The 19052-nt window shown below is 39.1% G+C and overlaps 1 protein-coding gene across 1 annotated transcript in view; it reads left to right on the top strand.

The window, feature by feature from the left end:
- CAP2 (cyclase associated actin cytoskeleton regulatory protein 2) overlaps nucleotides 1-19052 on the top strand; it is a 136673-nt gene that overhangs the window by 48149 nt on the left and 69472 nt on the right. Inside the window, exon 4 of the mRNA XM_061398781.1 lies at nucleotides 6023-6100. Within this exon, the coding sequence (XP_061254765.1) occupies nucleotides 6023-6100 (78 nt within the window). The remainder of the gene's footprint in view (nucleotides 1-6022; nucleotides 6101-19052) is intronic.

The raw sequence follows: 19052 nt of genomic DNA, 5'->3' as shown, positions 1-19052 counted from the left end.
CAGCAATGCGGGAGACCTGTGTTCAGTCCCTGAATTGGGAAGATCCCCTGGAGAAGGGAAAGGCTACCCACTCCAGTACTCTTGCCTGGAGAATCCCATAGACAGGGGAGCCTGGGGGGCTACAGTCCATGGGGTCGCAAAGAGTCGGACATGACTGAACGACTTTCACTTTGACATTCTTTCACCAGGTGACTATAATGCAAACTTAATGCAAACCAGTGGAGAAATGCTGGTGTCAGCCTTCTTCATGGTTCTTTATGTCAATCCAGACAGCTTTGATAACCTGACTTTGTACGGTTGGTGCTTGTGTTCATCTCTATAAGATTAAGCATCTTCAGTATTGTTTGAAGCAAAATCGTGAAGTGGGTGGAACTTGGCTTTGGCTTCCTATCACTTCTGTTTGTCAGCTCATCTTCCTGCCTTGCTTTCATCTGTCAGGTTCTCTTTTACCTTTTTGTTGGATGAAACTCAAGAGACTTCACCGTTAGGATAGATTAAGGGTCCTAAGGAATCAGATCTAAAAACACAGCACCTCTAATTATAAAATACGGGACTTCGGCAGACTCGTTGGGGAGGAAGGTGAAGGTGGTGTTGATAGTGACCTTCCCAGAGCCCCCAAATTGCACCTGATGAGCAGATGCCCATTCCCTTGACCTTCAGTCAGAGAAAGAGGACCCCCTTCCCTTTGCTGTCTGGTTCCCAAGAATAGGACTGATACAGTCATAAGATCTGGAAATATCTTCAGCACAGGCATCCTAGCTGGATGCTTTTTGCATCTCCTCCAAGTCTTACCTGTGCCGTTTCTCCCAGTTGCACCTTGCTCATTTTATCACCCACATGGTGCTTTGTGGCCTATAGATTTCCCAATGAAATAATGCGAAGCTTTAATGGGTGTCCAGAGACCAATTGGGCTTCCCCGGGGAACCAGTTCTCTCTCAGGGGGATTAAATGAAAATAAGTCATATTAACTGGTGTCTGTTTATCCCGAGGCTTGCTTTAAACTGATGACTGAAATTCATTCTCCTACTCTTTCCCCTCAGACTGCAGGTCAAGATCATACCCCAACCTGTCTGTCCAAGAATTCTAGTCACCTAAGTGAAAATTGATAGAATTCAAGCAAAATGCACAACTTTGTCTCTTACCAACACTGTCCCTTTCCTCTCTGCACACACGTGCTCACAGGCAGATAGATGCGCATGTATACCCACAAAGGTCACTGAGGCGCTCCGAGCCTGGCACATGTGTGATGAACAAACTCAGCAAAAACCCTCAATTATTTGTCGTTACTGAAAATCCCTACGTTGGACTTTCTCTTTCACAATGTTTTGAACGGCCTGAGTGAGCCAAATTCTTCCTTTCAAGTTATCAGAACTCAGCAGGTTCAGAGGAATTGTTACTGATGCTGTCTGGTTGAGGGGACTCATGGAACTTTCCAGAAGTAAGAAGCAGGTAGATCAGAATGCCTCAAAGATGGAATAAAAATTCTTTGAAATGTGAATGGATTAGATTAAAAATGAATGTAGTTTAGAGTCTGCTAGTCACGCCCAGAGTTCCAGGGAGCCGGAAGAAGTACACAGCTGAATCCTCAGAAAGATTTGTCTACATCAAGGGAGAGTGGAAGCAGATAGCTAAATATTCAGCCTTTCTGTCCTCCAACCTCCACCGCTGTTGCTGAGTGAAAGGCCATGTGGGGGGAGAGACTAATTAATGAAATTGGCCATCTTCACCTAATCAGACCTGCCAGAAAATTGTTCTGTTAACAAAGAGCTAAATGTTGTTGCTCAGGAAAGTAAAAAAGGGCAGTGATTGTGTTCATCTTAGGATAACTACAAAAATATTGTTAATGCCATCTCTGAGCTGCAGTTTTAACTGTAGAAGTCAGGCAATCCCAAATTGCTGTTCCCACAGCAACTATGATTCAGATGACTCCACAAGGCTTGCCATAGATGAGGACCATACTTCTGTATCATCACTGTGGGAGAAGTGCACTTCTTTTATTTATGTCTAAGCCATGGAAAGTTTTATTTCATAAGCTTCTATTTGGAAATGTGGTTATTAGAGACTGACAAAAGTCCTTCTGAACCACTGAAAATAAATGTTTTGATGTATAGATAAGCATTCATGCTACTCTTGAGCTTCATGTTCAGGAGGTCATAATGGTCTCTAGGACAGTAAAATTTGAAAATCCTCTATTTCCCTAAGGAATATCCAAAATTTGAGATTTTTGAGCAACATAATCCCAGCACTCAGGCTGCCAGGACAAAGAGGAGATGGTGTACTCCAAAAAGGAAAATATACCCTCATTTAAATATTCATAAGATTTAATCTGTTATGTTTATGATGATGAATTTGTCATTCTAAATGTAAATGATCTACAAATCTTGGTTTTATTTTAAGCATTTTCTTGTCAGTAAGAGGGGAAAAAAAACCCTTGGATGAGAAATGAGAAAAGTTAAGCGTTCCCTTTTCCTGTCTCCTATTCCATCAGGCCCTAGAAGATTAGGAAGAACACTTTTGCTTGAAGTGGAAAATAAACCAGTCTCCAGTAAGGTGGCAAAATGCTCAAGGAATCACCCACAGGGTTACTAGAAATAGTGTGTCAGAGAGGAACAGAGCAGGCAAAGGAAAGTTCATTGTCTCAGAGGAAATGAGACAATGAACAGAAACAGATTTCTCACTGTGGCTTAATTAGAGTGTAACTTAGACTCTTAAAACTGAATAAGAGTATTAGCATATTTTTCGGAGAAGGCAATGGCACCCCGCTCCAGTACTCTTGCCTGGAAAATCCCATGGACGGAGGAGCCTGGTAGGCTGCAGTCCATGGGGTCGCTAGGAGTCGGACTCGACTAAGCGACTTCACTTTCACTTTTCACTTTCATGCACTGGAGAAGGCAATGGCAACCCACTCCAGTGTTCTTGCCTGGAGAATCCCAGGGACGGAGGAGCCTGGTGGGCTGCTGTCTATGGGGTTGCACAGAGTCGGACACGACTGAAGCGACTTAGCAGCAGCAGCAGCATATTTTAAAAATATTTTTCAGGGGCTTCCCAGATGGCGCGGTGGTAAAGAATCCATCTACTAGTGCAGGAGATGCAAGGGACACAGGTTCAATCCGTAGGTCGGAAAGATCCCTGGAGAAGAAAATAGCAACCTGCTGCAGTTTTCTTGCCTGGAAAATTCCACAGACAGAGGAGTCAGGTGGGTTACATTCTGTGGAGTTGTAATGAGTTGGACGTGACTGAGCACACAGCATAGCTTAAGGTGATAGAACAGTAAGAATGAAATACAAACGGAAATTGAAGTCTAATGAATCAAAATCAAAAACAACATTAATACAGAAATGAAATATAAATTAGAAATGTTAATGTATATGAGACCCTACTGAATATCCGTGTATCAGCAATAGAGAAAAGTATTGATATAATCACAGTAATTACAGATGACAGATAAGGAAATGAAAGGCAGAGAGAATCTAAAAGGTATGAAATCATTGAAATATTATACAGTATGAAGATAATTGTTTGAACCCCTGAGTAGAAAATCTAACAAGTGGAACAAAACATATTTTGAAAGATAAAGTTATGTAAGAAAATGTACCATAAATGAAAGGACCAAATCTATTCCAAGAAATATAACACAGAATGCTCAAAATCCAGACATAACTTAAATTGTTAAGCTTCAAGGATAAAGAAATAATCCTTCAGGTGTCAGAATAGAAAAGTCAGTTTCCTACAAAGGAGAAAAAAGTCAAGCTGGCTTAGATTTGTGCATTGCCACAGTCACTGCTGTCCTTTCTGCACGTGGTGAGAGAGAGACCCAAGGATGTTATATCTAGCCAAGATGTTGTTAACATGTATAGACAACAGGGAGACATGCTTCAGACTGAAGAACTTAAGCAACTTTGAGACCTTTTTGAGGAACATACTTGATAATGGGAGTCTAGCCAGAAAAAAAAAAAAAATCAAAACTCAGAAATGGAGAAGCCATGGTAAAGCAACTGGTGAGAACCACTAGGTATGTCTAAATGTAGAAGTAATTCTCAGGAGCTATGGGGTTAGCATTACAGTAAGAATAATAACTAAAACAAAGTGAAAAATGGAGACCAGAGGTAGAAAGAAGTGGGAAAGACCTGTGCTCTTGTCTTTCCCAACAAGGAGTCAATTAGTATCATCTAAAATTACATTATGTCATTTAAAATATAAGTACATAAGTATCCCAGTCTCTTAATATTTTATATTTTTATCTTAGAATGATCATTTGTGTGCATGCTCAGTTGCCAAGTTGTGTCCAACTCTTTGCAACCCCGTGGACTGTAACCTCCAGGCTCCTCTGTCCATGGAATTCTCCAGGCAAGAATACTGGAGTAGGTTGCCATTTCCTTCTCCAGGGGATCTTTCCAACCCAGCGATCACACCTGCATCTCCCACATTGACAGGAGGGTTCTTTATCACTGAGCCACCAGGGAAGTCCAGAATGATCATTTAGATGATTTAGAATGATGCATAATAATTATAGTGCAGAAACTTTTATTTGAAGCTTATCAGTTCTTTCTCTTTCATCTTTAGTATTCAATTATAATGAAAATTTATACTTTCATTTTAAAAAATAGTACTTAGGGTATGGTCCCATTTTACCAATGTCTGTCTGCATATGGATTTTTAAAGATGGATGCTGTGATGTTCATCTTGTATTAATAATGATTATTTCTAGGTTACGAGGTATTTTTTAAAATTTTTTAATCTTTGTAACTTAAGGGATTTAAACAAATATTCTGAATCATTGTGCTTTGTCTTATGAAAACAACTGTATGACTTTTCTTAAAAACTAATTGTGTGTGATATAAACATTTGGAATTATTTTCTTCTTGATACTCTTCTGTAACTTTTTGAATTTAAAAAAATTAAAGAATTAATCAACTAGTTAAGACTGAGTAGATGGTAAGGATAAGAGAATATGGTACCACGTATTTGAAGACATTCCCACCTGCTCAACTCCTTTTAGGGTGTTGAGTACAGGTAGACCTGAAGTCTCCTCCAGAGCCATCTAACTGAACAGTTGTAGCAACTACTATTGCTCGGTGAGCATATCTTAAATATTTATTTTTGTTTATTTATTTGGCTGTACCAGGTCTTAGTTGCAACATGCAAATCTTTAGTTGCAGCGTGGGAACTAGATGTGGTATCTAGTTCCCCAAGCAGGGATCAAACCTGAATCTTCTGCATTGGGAGCACTGAGTCTTAGCCACTGGGCCATCAGGAAAGTCCCAGGTGACCGTATCTTTATGGGGATAGCTTAAGGGACAATTTTCTTTCCATTATCAAGTGTAGAACAAATTGGGGTGTGAAAGAGGATAGTAGAAACACCCTTTGTAAAATAGTTACACTTTGGGGCTCAATATTTTTTTAATAGCTTCATTGAGATATACTTCACATATCATAACATTCACTCTATTAAAGTATATGATTTGGTGATCCTCAGTATATTCACCACGTTGTGAAACCATCACCACTGTCTAATTCTGCAACATTTGCATTGCCCCCGAAAGAAGCTCCATGCTCATTAGCAGTCACTGCCCATTCCTCCCTCCCGCCAGCCCCTGGCAACCACTAATCTACTTTCTCTCTGTAGATGTGCTTATTCTGGACATTTCATATAAATGGAATCATACAAATGTGGTCTTTTGTGACTGGCTTCATTCACTCAGCATAATGTTTTCAAGGTTCCCCCCATGTTGTAGCATGGATCAGCACTTCATTTCTTTCTATTGCAGAGTAATATTCCATTGTTATGGATATATCACATTTTGTTTATCCATTCATCAGTTGATGGACACTCTGGTTCTTTCTGCTCTCTGGCTATTATGAATAATGATGCTGTGAGCATCTATTTACAAGTTTTTTGTGTGGACAGGCATTTTCATTTTTCTTGGATATATACCTAGAGATGGGACTGCTGGATCATATGGTAAGTCTCTGTGCAGGTACTCACACAATTAAACTGTTCCCGTTTTGTTTTTGTTCCCAGGCAGAAATGGTGCATAGTGCTTTCCAGGCCCAGAGAGCTTTCCTTCTGATGGCCTCTCAGTACCAGCAACCCCAAGAGGTAAGAGTGTATCCTGAGAACCAAGGGTGCCCGGGGAATGGGCAGTGTAAGATAGAAAACAGGCAAGCAACAGAACCAGTTACTGTGAGACACATCCCGAAAATGAGATGCAAAGGCCTGAAAGTTCTGTCCCTAATCCACATTATAGTACAAAACATTTCTTCGGCCTTTACAGTCTTATTATGACCAAATTTATACAGTGACATTCGACATCACCTATTTAAAGGGTCAGTTTATCTATGTCGCCTGTATTCTATTCATTTTTACTGGTCTCACAACTAATTTGTAATTAAGGAAGTATTTACTACTAATTTTTAGTTCATACTTTGTACTTCTTTGTTATCAAAAACTGCTAGATTGCTGCTTCTCAAACTCTAATCTTCATCCGAGTCAGTCTGGATTCAATGATTTGTTAAAGTGCAGAGTCTGGGTCACAGGTCTAGAATAGAGCCCAGGAGTCTATAGTTCTAATAAGCTCTCGGTGATGCTGCTGCTGCTGGTCTGTTGCTACATTTTGAGCAGCAAGACTCAGGTGTACCCACCTGAAATGCCCACCAGCACAAAATCTTTTTGTAGACAAATACCAAGCTCGTGTTCTTTTTTCCTGTCGTGTCTATATCAAAGCAGGCTGTTATGCTGCATTAACAAACATTCGCAAAATCTTAGTGATTTACAGCCCTGATTGACAGTGATGACATCCAACTCCAAATTTCCTGTCTCATTTTGGACTAAGACACATGGTTCTTATACTCTCTATTACAAAGGATTTCAAATTTTTCAACCTTGATCTATAGGAAAAAGAGTATTTTATTTCACCATCCAGTTACACAAAACAACAGTTGTAATGTGCATTTTGTTATGATGTATTTCACATAGTCAATTCTATTGCTCTGTTCTTTTCTTCTTTTTCAATTTGTCACCCACTGAATTGATTTCATGATGTACTTATGAGTCAGCCCATCTTGCACCTTGCAAGCACCCCTCTTTCTTACAGACCTATTACAGTGATCCTGATATAGAACAACTTGTGAAACATGTGCAGAACATCTCATGCTTTTCTTCTCTCCCCTTGTTGTAATTTATAAAAATGATCTTTGGGCAAAAGATTGTTCTAATCTTTACAGTATTGTTGCTAAGAATTCTAGTGACACAGAAGAGCAAATACTGTACAATTCTACTTATATGAGGGATCTTAATTAGTCATACTTGCAGAGACAGAAAGTAGAATGGTGATTACCAGGAGCTGTGGGGAGAAATAGATTGTTGTTGAATAGATAGATGGTTTCCCTTTTGCAAGATGAGAAAGTTCTGGAGATCTGTTTCATAACAGTGAGCATATACTGAACACTGCTGAACTGTGCACTTAAAAAAAGGCATATACAGGAAGCCTTTTGGGTATTACAGACCAGGTGCTACCAAACTATGGCCCATGGCTCAGATGCCTGCTTTTTTGAATTAAATGTTACTAGAACATGAAAAAAAAAAAAAAAAAGAACTCTAGTGACAATTTATCAAGCCCATCTTTTCCCAGTTGATAGAAGGAGTCTCACATAAAAAATGGCCAAGAAACCCCTTTTCTATATGTGTAGAATTTTGGTGCATTCAGCTCTTCACTGGGTGCAGGGAAAATAGGATATTTCTAATTTGCGAGCATGAAAAATGAAGTTCAGTGATACATTTTAATGCCCTGGCCATGGAATCTGGACCTGGGCCCATTACTTTACTCACCATCCAAAGTTCTCTTCATGGATACTACACATAAAAAGAGCTGCAATGCATAGTCATTTATAAGAGTTATGTGGTAAAATAAAACTGTAGAAAATTTTTATAGTTAATAGAGAGAGGTGAAATAAGTGCTGTTGGCATGGAGACGTCTCCCATCACCTGGGAGAGATGTGGGAGACGATCTTTAATCATCTCTACCGTGTGTTGCTGTTCATTTGCTCAGTCACGTCTTGCTCTTTGCGGTTCCATCGACTGCGGCGTGCCATGCTTTCCTGTCCTTCACTATCTGCCGGAGTTTGCTCAAATTCATGTCTGTTGAGTTGATGATGCCATCCAACCATCTCACCCTCTATCACCCCTTCTCCTACCATCAGTCTTTCCCAGCATCAGGGTCTTTTCTAATGAGTTGGGCCTTTGCATCAGGTGGCCAAAGTATCGGAGCTTCAGTATCAGTCCTTCCAATGAATGTTCAAGGTTGATTTCCTTTAGGATTGATTGGTTTGATCTTGCAGTCCAAGGGCCTCTCAACAGCCCCACAGTTCGAAAGCATCAATTCTTCAGCTCAGCCTTCTTTATGGTCCAACTCTTACATCCATACATGACTACTGGAAAAACCATAGCTTTGATTATATGGATCTTTGTCAGTAAAGTGATGTCTCTGCTTTTGAATATGCTGTCTAGGTTTGTCATAGCTTTTCTTCCAAGAAGCAAGTGTCTTCTAATTTGTTGGCTGCAGTCACCATCTGCAGTGATTTTGGAGCCCAAGAAAATAAAATCTGTCACTGCTTCCACTTTTCTCCCTTCTATTTGCCATGAAATGATGGGACTGGATGCCATAATCTTTTTTTCTTAATGTTGAGTTTCAAGCCAGCTTTTTTTACTTTCCTCTTTCACCCCTATCAAGAGGCTGTTTAGTTCCTCTTTCTAAGTTAAATAAGCAGGAAAGAAATAATATACAGTCTCATCATACTCCTTTCCCATTTGAACCAGTCCATTGTTCCATGTTCAGTTCTAACTGTTGCTTTTTGACCCACGTATGTGTTTCTCAGGAGTCAGGTAAGGTGGTCTGGTATTCCCACCTCTTTAAGAATTTTCCAGTTTGTTGTGATCCACACACTCAAAGGCTTTAGTGGAGTCAATGAAGCAGAAGTAGATGTTTTTCTGGAATTCCCTTGTTTTCTCTGTGATCCAATGAATGTTGGCAATTTGATCTCTCATCTCTACCGTGAGTGACCCCAAAACTTTGGCCACGGCTGAAAATGTAACTTCTGCTAGCCCAGTGCCTCTAAAGTCCTGGATGGGCACCACTCGGAAGGCTTGTCACAGGGGTTTTTGGGAGGTCTGCTGCCTGTGCCCCTCCACCTTGTTTCGGACAGATGGGCAGCACCTTTGTGGTCAAGGCCCACATCTGTTGTGCTGTAACTACAGCAGGGAGTGCCTTCCCACCTACAGACACTTCCATATTTTCTTCAACACGTCTTATGCTGCTGAGAACCTGACAATGAAACTGTGTGAGTGTGTGCTTGCGTGAAATTAATGTGTACTGGTACACAGTGGAAGAAATTAACCCTAGGTTTCCAGCTAAAGGGAAGATGATTTATGGCCATTGACTGGCCTGTTGATTTTGTTCTATTAAAAAGACTAGGAAATCTGAGTTTTTTAATCCTCCATAAGTAAGAAAGAGTTTCTTCCACCTGCCCTCTTTTTCTGTCTTTATTTGACTTGCATTTTAAAAGGAAATATTGGTCACAGCACTGTGTACAATAGCCAGGACATGGAAGCAACCTAGATTTCCATCAGCAGATGAATGGATAAGAAAGTTGTACAAATACACGGTGGAATATTACTCAGCTGTCAAAAGGAATACATTTGAATCAGTTCTAATGAGGTGGATGAAACCGGAGCCTATTATACAGAGTGAAGTAAGTCAGAAAGAAAAACATCAATACAGTATATTAATGCATATATGTGGACTTTAGAAAGATGGTAACAATAACCCTATATGCGGGACAGCAAAAGAGACATAGATATAAAGAACAGACTTTTGGACTCTGTGGGAGAAGGTGCGGGTGGGATGATTTGAGAGAATAGCATTGAAACATGTATACTACCATATGTGAAATGGTAGTATACATTGATCAGTCCAAGTTCTATGCATGAAACAGGGCAACCAAAGCTGGTGCACTGGGACAACCCAGAGGGATGGGATGGGAAGGGAGGTGGGAGGGGGGTATGGGACGGGGGACACCTGTGGCTGATTCATGTCAGTGTATGGCAAAAACCACCACAATATTGTAATGTAATTAGCCTCCAAATTAAAATAAATTAATTAGTTTAAAAAAATAAATAAATAAAAGGAAATATTGGGACTTCCCTGGTGGCCTCGTGGTTAACAGTTCACCTTGCTATGCAAGGGCCACAGGTTCGATCCCTGATTGGGGAACTAAAGTCCCACATGCTGTGCAGTTACTGAGCCCATGTGCTCAGGAGCCCACACTCACCATAGCTAGAAAATTCGTGCCCCTCAATGAAAGATTCTACATGATGCAACAAAGACCCTGTGTGCGTACTGCAACTAAGACTTGAGGCAGCCAAATAAATAAATAATTATTTTTTAAAAAATAAAGAGATAGTGCCTTCCTGTGCACTGAGCAGGAATCTAAAACTAATTTTTGTCCTTTCATTATTTAAAGAGTCTAAGAAATTAGAAGAGAAAGGAGGATGAGAGACCCCTTCTGTCCGTTCCTCCAGCTAGTGATATGCATGGCCCAGCAGAGTGCTCTGCCAGAGCACTCACTCAGTAAGGATTTTCTAAGCTGTGGGGCAGTAATCCAATGTGTTGATAATTTATTCATCTTAAACCAACCAAGAAAGCCTAGTAGTTAACCTTAGTACTTAAGCTAAGTACTTAGGTACACTGAGAGATTCCGATTATTTATGGGTTTATGCCCATAGGTTTGAGATTAAAAATATATATATATTAATTTGTGAGGGTGGTCAAGGGTAGAATCTTTGGACTTGGGCCTACCTGGATTTGAACCCTAGATCTTCTACTCTTTAGCTTTGTGAATCCAAATGCAAGAAAAACAAAAAGGATCTTTTTTTTTTTTTTTCCTGGATGGCTACTTGCAAATTAATCTGATAAAGTCCACAAGAAACTCCCACTGAACTGAGCCACTCTAAACCAACTTGTCAAGTTACCCACTTAAGAAAGCAGTTAAATTCTCTTAGCCCATGTTTCCTTATTTTTAATAGGGATAATAGTTCTTATCTCATAGAGTTATTGTGAGGATTGAATGAGAAAAAATATACAAAGGTCAAGTGATTGAATAGGAGACTTTAGTACTAGTTAGGTTAGTCCAACTGCTTTAAGCAGAAGTGCCTAATTCTCATTTTTCTTGCTTGCCTGAGGTCTGCTGTGGTGTTTTTGATTGACAGTCTTCCATATGGTCATTCAGGGACCAGGCATCTTCTATCTTTTAGCCCCTTCCTGACTCCAAGTCCTTGGCCACTGACTCAGGAAAGACAATGCAGGATCATTCCTGGGAAGGTTTTATGGGTCAGACCTGGAAGTGGCATATGTCACCTCTGCCTTCATTCAATCTCTTGGACACTTGTAATTGCAAGGGTGGCTGGGAAATTTAATCAGCCTGTGTGCTGGGAAGGAGAAATTCATGGATTGGGTGAGCATTTAGCCAGTCTGCCAGAGTGGGTAAGTTGGCTTGACTAAAACGAAGTCTGTCTTAGTGGAAATATCTTTCTAAACTTTCAAGTGGGTTTTTCTGGGCTAATCCCCTAGGAGGCATCCAGAGAAAGACAAGAAAACTTTCCAATCTAACCACTGAATTTGTTTTCACTGTACTTGAGTATAGAGAGATCTAGAGATGTAGATATATATAGAGAGAGATCTCAACATTTCTTTTAATTAGAGTGAGTTCATCCCCCCCTTTTTTTGCCTCTGTATTGTTTAACACAAGGTGTCAAATTATTGTCTAATATTTTGAAATGGCAAGCAAAGTAGTCATGTGACTTTGATCTCAGAACATGCCTTGAGTAAATTAGGTGGGGCTAGTGGCAGGTCTGGAAATTGTAAAGAAAAAGCAAACGGATGAACAAAGACAAACTCCCAAGTGTTCCTTAAGTCCCTGCCCAGAAAATGTCACAGCATAGCTTAGTCACGATTGCTGAATCTTGAAAGATTTGGCCACAATGAGTACTGCCAAGTTCTATTGTTAGGGGGCATGACAGGTAACATAATGCAATAGAGCAATTCTGGCCCTAATACAAAGTGAAATGCCTACTTTAAAATATTGCCTTAAAGCTTTCTGTCTTCATGTAAAAGTATCGAGAAAATATTCTGTTAAGTAACTGCTGTTATTTATATGTGTTGAACAAGTCTTTTTAATGGTTTTTTAAGTATGTAATTCTACATTTATCTGGAAAACAGAAAAATAAAACTGCAAGAGAAATAAAAGGTAACAAGTTTTCATCTTTTGTGTCATGGTCAGTTATGTTTTCATTTGACAATAGTATTTCCCAGTGTTCAGAGTTTCAAAAAGGAGTAGCATCTTAGAACCTAATCAGTGACTCACTTTATGGCCTTTTCCAAATTAACTGTCTCACTTCATAAATATGCATAAGTTTGGACTCACTGATATTACTAAGTGGGTGGTTCTCTTAACTATCAACTCAAAAGCACTCAAAGGCAATGCATGCTTTTAATTTCTGAAGAGATAGGCTTAAACCCAACTGAAATGTCTGCCCAAGTATAATCTATGATGAGCAGGTAAAAACGGGTTACAGAGACTTACAGGATTGAATTTTTTGTAACCAGCAGCTTTCTGAATAGCATTTTGTGTTGTATTTGGAGAAGTGAGGCAAAAAGAAGCCTTTGCTTTTCATATGAGCCTTTCCAGGGCCAGAAAATTGCCTTCGTAATTACACCCGGGCTCCATGCGTAGGCTGGATGTTGATGCTGGTTCATGAAGAATGAAGCACCCGGGAAGGAAGGAGAGGAAGAGGTTTGTGTGATATCATCAGGGTCTGCTTGAGTTGACAGCTTGAAGCTACCCAGTCGGGGCTGAATCCCAACAGGAAAGCGAATCATTAGTTTATCAGGATGCAGAAAGGAGGATAATCAGAAAGGAGGGTAATGCTGTCATTCTTCTGCCCAGACTGTTTGCTTTAGCAACATAAAGCTGTGAATGAGCCTGTGAGCTGTGACTGTGGGTTAGTAGCTTTATAGGTATTTAGAAACCCAGGACTATGGAGGCAGAAGGGATTTGCTAAGATCCTGTCCTGTTGGACATCACTCATGGTGACTATTTTTTTTTTTTAATCTGATAAGGCACATTAGCTCATTTCTCTTTGTGTAAGACATGAATTAGATAATGAATGACTGCCCAAAGGAAGTGAGGTGGTTATCACACACATGGGATTTGGGGGATTATCCAAGGGGGTAAAGGTTAATAAAGAAGGATAATATCCTTTGTTTTATCCACTATTTCATACTAAATTTGTTACAGTTCCAGACTGCCTCAATGGCAAATTCTGCAAAGAGGTTAGGGCTACGTATATGACTAGGGAATTTTTCATTCTCCCTTTAGTCAAGTTTTGGGATCACATTGCATTTTTCATAACATGATTATCAACTATTTTTCATTCTCCACTGTACAGCTTCCTATCTGTTTGCTAGACACCATAAATCTGAAATTTCAAAATTGGTAGGGTTACAAGTTTTTCCCTTACAGCCTGATTCAAAAATTGATTTTAAAAGGGGTTTAACATCATTCAACAAATCTTTTTAAAAGCCAAACATGTTTTAGCCTTTGGGTTTGCTACTTGTTCGTCATTTCAGCAGCCTTAACATGAGTCCTCTCTGCAAGACGTAGCTTCTATCATCTGTACAAAGCTGTATATGCGAAAATAGCAGACAGGGAGAAGGTAATTCCAGCTGGCATTCCAGTCTGGATCCGCTGTCATAAATTACTTAGCAGAGGGCATGGTCCGTTACTTTTTATGGTCATGTTCTATATTTGTATGTGCTGCGGGTTGGATCACATGACAAAACCATCATTTGATATTAGTGTTTATGTGCACCAGCCAGTGAGGGCTGGATTTAAGCTACACTGTGCAGCACTTTTAATTTGTATACTTAGCTCTTAATTGAAAATGCAGACACTTCCCTAAGTACTAAAATTACAAATAACTCAAAATAAATTTTACATAATTATTTTTAGGAGAAGACAAACTACTGTATAGTCTCACTAATTGAAATGCACTGTGCCTTCCAGAGATTTTAAAACATAAATTTTGAACATGAACAGGCCAACATTGCCAGAATAATAAAGACCCATATTCACCACTTAATGTCTTCCCAGCCCCTCTCCTAAGTTGAACAAGAGAGCGTCTTACTGATGACAATGTTTTTTAGTGAAGATGCATTTCCCAAACTAATGGAGAGAAGAAAACACACACATGCTTTCCCCCTTCTGTTTCCCACTGTGCTTCCCCCCAGCTGGCAGCAAACACCTAGAGAATGTACTTCTTCCTGGACGATTACCTCTTTTCATAAACTGAAAAGGAAAAAAGAATGTTCTTGTCAGGTTTTTGGTAGATTAACTGCTGCCAGGATTAGTGTTTCTATATCTGGAATCGCTTATTAGGTAAATTTGCCTGTTAAGTAGTTACTTCAGATCTTTGTTAAACCCTGTTTACCTTACATATTCCAGCCCTCTTTAATTTCCTCCACTCTATTAATTTATTTCTTGGGTCTTTTTTTTTTTTTTTTTTAACCAAACATTTACTGGATCCCCTGCTATATAGCAGTCACAGCATTTGGCATTTCTGCGTCTATCATTAGCTCATTTGTAGGAGAAAATACTTTGGAAAAATAGGGTCTGGGTGATGTTATTTATCATGATTTATATATTTCTGTACTTTGCACTTATCTTTATAATTTCTGCGCTGTTTACCACCATGACCATTGTTTGAACTTTCCTACCTACTCTCCTCTGTCAAGGAACATATTCAACATGCCTTCTGATGGTCTCTTCATAGCTTTGAATGTCCCAGCACCGTTACAGTACTTTCTGTCAACACAGAAGTAACTGGTTTACATGACATTTTAGGAACATCCCACCGTTACTTTTTGTGCATGTTTTCCATCCCCTCAACAAGATTCTGAGAGCTTCAGGGAGCTTGAGAGTTGATGTGTCTTTGCTTTCATGACTCGTTGTGGTCTTAACTATATTTTATTTGATGTCACGTTTGATTAAAAAAAGACCAGCTCTGGCTTCTGACACTTTGTGTTGGTTTGAGGAATAAAAGCTAGGTTAATAGATTCCAGTAGTAGAGGAAGGGAACGGAAGAACAGGATGAAATGACATTTTTATTTAGTGGTACTGTTATCTTAAAAAAAAAAAAAAAGAACTTGATATTAGGAGATTTATATGGTATGGATTGAGATATCAGTTGAAGGTATAACTGCTAAAATGTAAGTTGTGGATCAGCCACATCAGATTCGCCTTGAAAAAGTGTTCTTCAGGGGAATTTGGAAAAGGGAAAGTTAGAGGAAGAACAGGGGGCCTGGGGTTAGGAAGGCATTTCATTTCAAGGATGCCGTTTCGCTGCTGCACGCTGTCACGAAACGAGTGCCTCTGAGGCTACCACTGAATGTTTCGTTTCTGGATGTTCAGAGTGAATGACAAGAAATGAGCACGGCCAGATTTGGGTGACAGATGTAGCTCAAGCATTCAGTGATGATAGAATATAGGTTCTGAGAAGTGTGCTGATTCAATTCACATGGGCTGTGGAGATCCAGCTGGCCTGGTATTTAAATGCTGTTGAAAAATATTCCAATTAGATTTCCCTATATAGAGTTTTCATGTAAATTGTGAAGAGTGGTACTTTCTTGAGGCGCTGACATTGTTGTGAGTGTCCAGCATCAGTCCTCTAAAACTGGTAATTTCACAGTTAGAACCGAAGTGACTGCAGTGCAGAACTTCAGGCTTGATCCCATCTTCATCCATCTGGATTCTCTATATAGAATAATGGGCAGCACCTCACCCAAATTGGGTTTCAGTGGTTCAAACAGCAGGAGTCCCATCATTTCCTTTGGCTGGATAGCTTACGGTTGAATGTGTTTAGTGTTCCTTTTGGAAAGTCATAAGTTGGAACAGGGACAAGGATATAATTTGAAACTTCACATGTTACCAACCTGACAGCAAATGAAGCACAGAGAGGGCAAACTACACATAATAAAAACCAAGGTACAGCTAAAACATTATCATTATTTAAAACAGGGGAATGTAGCTCCAAGTCCTATAAAGAGGTTATAAATATATTGTTAACTTTGAGTCCCTACTGAATTTTAGAGCTTCCATGATGACTCAGTGGTAAAGAATACACCTGCAATGCAGGAGATATGGGTTTGATCCTTCCTGAGTCAGGAAGATCCCCTGGAGAAGGAAACGGCAACCCACTCTAATATTCTTGCTGGAAATCCCATGGATAGAGGAGCCTGGCAGACTACAGTCCATGGGTTGCAAAAGGGTTGGACACAACTGAGCGGCTGAGCAACTACAAATGAATTTTAACTGCATATGCCATTCAGTTAAAAAAAAAAAATATATATATATATATCATAGCTTACCTATCTGAAACTGATAATGGCTAAATAGTCATCAGTAAAAATTTACTTGACATTTTTAGAATTTGAAGGATCTTTTTATAGAGACATACTGGATAATTCATTATCGTTAAAATATGTTTTATGGGAAAATGAGAACTCTTGCCTTTCCTTTTTCTCTTTTGACAGGATTTCTCTGGTCTGGGACAGAGACATTCAGAATCATTCTATAATTCTCTAATACTGTACCTGAGACTGAATCATCTTTTTTTTTTTTAAATGTTGTTGTTGTTCAATTGCTAAGTCGTGTCAGACTGCAACCCCAAGGACTGTAGCCCACCAGGCTCCTCTGTCCATGGGATTTCCCAGGCAAGAATACTGGAGTGAATTGCCATTTCCTTTCCCAGGGGATCTTCCTGGATCAGGGATTGAACCCACGTCTCCTCCATTGGCAGGCAGATTCGTTACCGCCGAGCCACCAGAGAAGCCCAAGCAACCAAAGAGTCACAGCATTCAGTGATCTGTGTTTGAGACAGGACTTTTGTTTCTGATCTTTCCAGTCAACTTTCCTTTGTTGATATCTGGAAATGTATTTGATAGGGATTGGAGTACTCTCTTGGTTGAGTCACAGAAGAGCAATGGGAAGAAAGAGAGTCGAGAAGGATCAGCATATCTCCTTTTTTATATCAGTCAGGAGAGAGGAGGTTGTCAGCCAGGCATGTGGCTGTGCACCTGGGGACTTTTTAGCAGATGACTTCCCTGAACCACTCTGTGCTTATTTTCTTCTTTGTGTTTTTGTCCATCATTTGTAGCCCCAAGGCCCTGAAAGTGTTAGAAAGTAGGTGTTAATTAGTAAGAAGGTTGCGACAAAGGAGTGAAACTGAAATACAGGGCTGTCTGTGGTGTTACAACATGTTGTGAAACCACCTTTATTTCCTTTGATTTGTTATTAATATCTTTATTTCCAGTCAGGTTACCCTAAACTTCGTTGTTTTCCCTAGATTGATTGACTCATCATGTTCTTAGGTTGCCCCTGGCATCACAACAGTTTGTTGACTTAGGTTGTGAGTAATGCCTTCAGTGACTGCCAGTCAGTACCAGGGAGGGATTAATATAATAGAATGTGATCATTCAGTACTGCTGAGTCATGAACACCCAGCCCTGTGTCCAGTGGCCATAGTAGGTGCTCAGTAAGAGACTGAGTGAGTTAAACATCTAAAGCCAACAGAACCCTAGACATTCAAGATGATTAAGACCTTCTCCCCAGATCACTTATTAAATGAATACCTGGGAACCTTCTCTTATCTTTGTGGAAACAAAGAGTACATGGAAAGTCAACCCCAATTGCTTTTTACAGTGAGAGAATCTCAGTGCGACTGGAAGAGGAGAGTCTTCTCTCTGTACTTATTGGATAGATATTCTCTGGCAAAAAGGAGATTCACACTCAACAAGACCATAGGAAGACCTTAGCATAATCATCTCCTGGCCTATAAAAATAAGTATTATTATTTCCATATAGATAAGGAATAAAGCACAGAGAGATTACTTGTCTGGTATCCCTCAATAAAGCAAAAAAAAAAAAAAAAATTGAACACCAGGTTTTTCTAATTCTAATTATGAATTTATCACCTCAGTCTGTCTTTCCTTTGGCTTTTTGGTTCCTTTTAATTTTCTTTAAAATGCTAATTAAATTATGTTCTTCCTACCTGAACATCAAGATAATTGGCTTATAAGATCTCCCAATGTGTGAGTGTCACCACAAATTTCACCTGTGATCTTTTTTTTTTTTTTTTTTTGCTCTGAAAGGTTTTTTGTGGTTTTAATCTTGTTTGTTTTTTTCCTACGTGGAACATTTATTTTATTAATAATGGGACTTCAAGATAGATTTAGCTCATTTAAAAAGAGTACATTTCCTGAAATTTCCATGACCTTCTCATTTTCTTGACCTCAAAGAGGATGAACATCATTCCATTTTGTCCCTGATTTTTTTTGGTTTTGTTTTTAAAAAAGTGAATTTAAGAAATTCTAAAGGTAATAAACACTATGCTCAAATGACTTACATTACTTCACACTCTCCTCAGTTCTATGTCAAAGTATTTTTTCTGCTTTTCCCTAGAACATAATTAAATATTCACATTTTCTCATATCAAGCAAATTTTAACAGTGTAATTTTAAGGGACATATACTGTATCTGATAATTATATATGGCACTATTTAATTGGGCATTCTTCTATTTTTGAGTTACTTTTGGTTGATCATAGATTCTTATGATCCATATCTTAATTTTTTATTCTGTTCTCCAATAAATGTTAGCCCATACATATAAAACATTTTTTTGTATTTATAAAGTAAAATGAGTAGAGAAGATCATCAAATAATAATCACTCTTTATGCAGAACAAACACCCTCCAATGTCCTCAGCTAAGCTTAAGGAGAAATACTGAAGAGCTGGGTTGAAAGGATTGTTTCAAGAAGTGAAATTCTAAAGAAATTTAACCCACAGGGGTTGGGTCATGGCTTGCCTCTTTTATTGCTATTGTTTATGAGAAAAAATTTTTACTCATATAATATTGCTTAAATAGAATTAAGTTGATATTG

This window comes from Bos javanicus, chromosome 23 (genome assembly GCF_032452875.1).
Source record: "Bos javanicus breed banteng chromosome 23, ARS-OSU_banteng_1.0, whole genome shotgun sequence".
Lineage (NCBI taxonomy): Eukaryota > Metazoa > Chordata > Mammalia > Artiodactyla > Bovidae > Bos > Bos javanicus.
The sequence above is the reverse complement of the archived record's forward strand: the minus strand, read 5'-3'. Positions and strand labels throughout refer to the sequence as shown.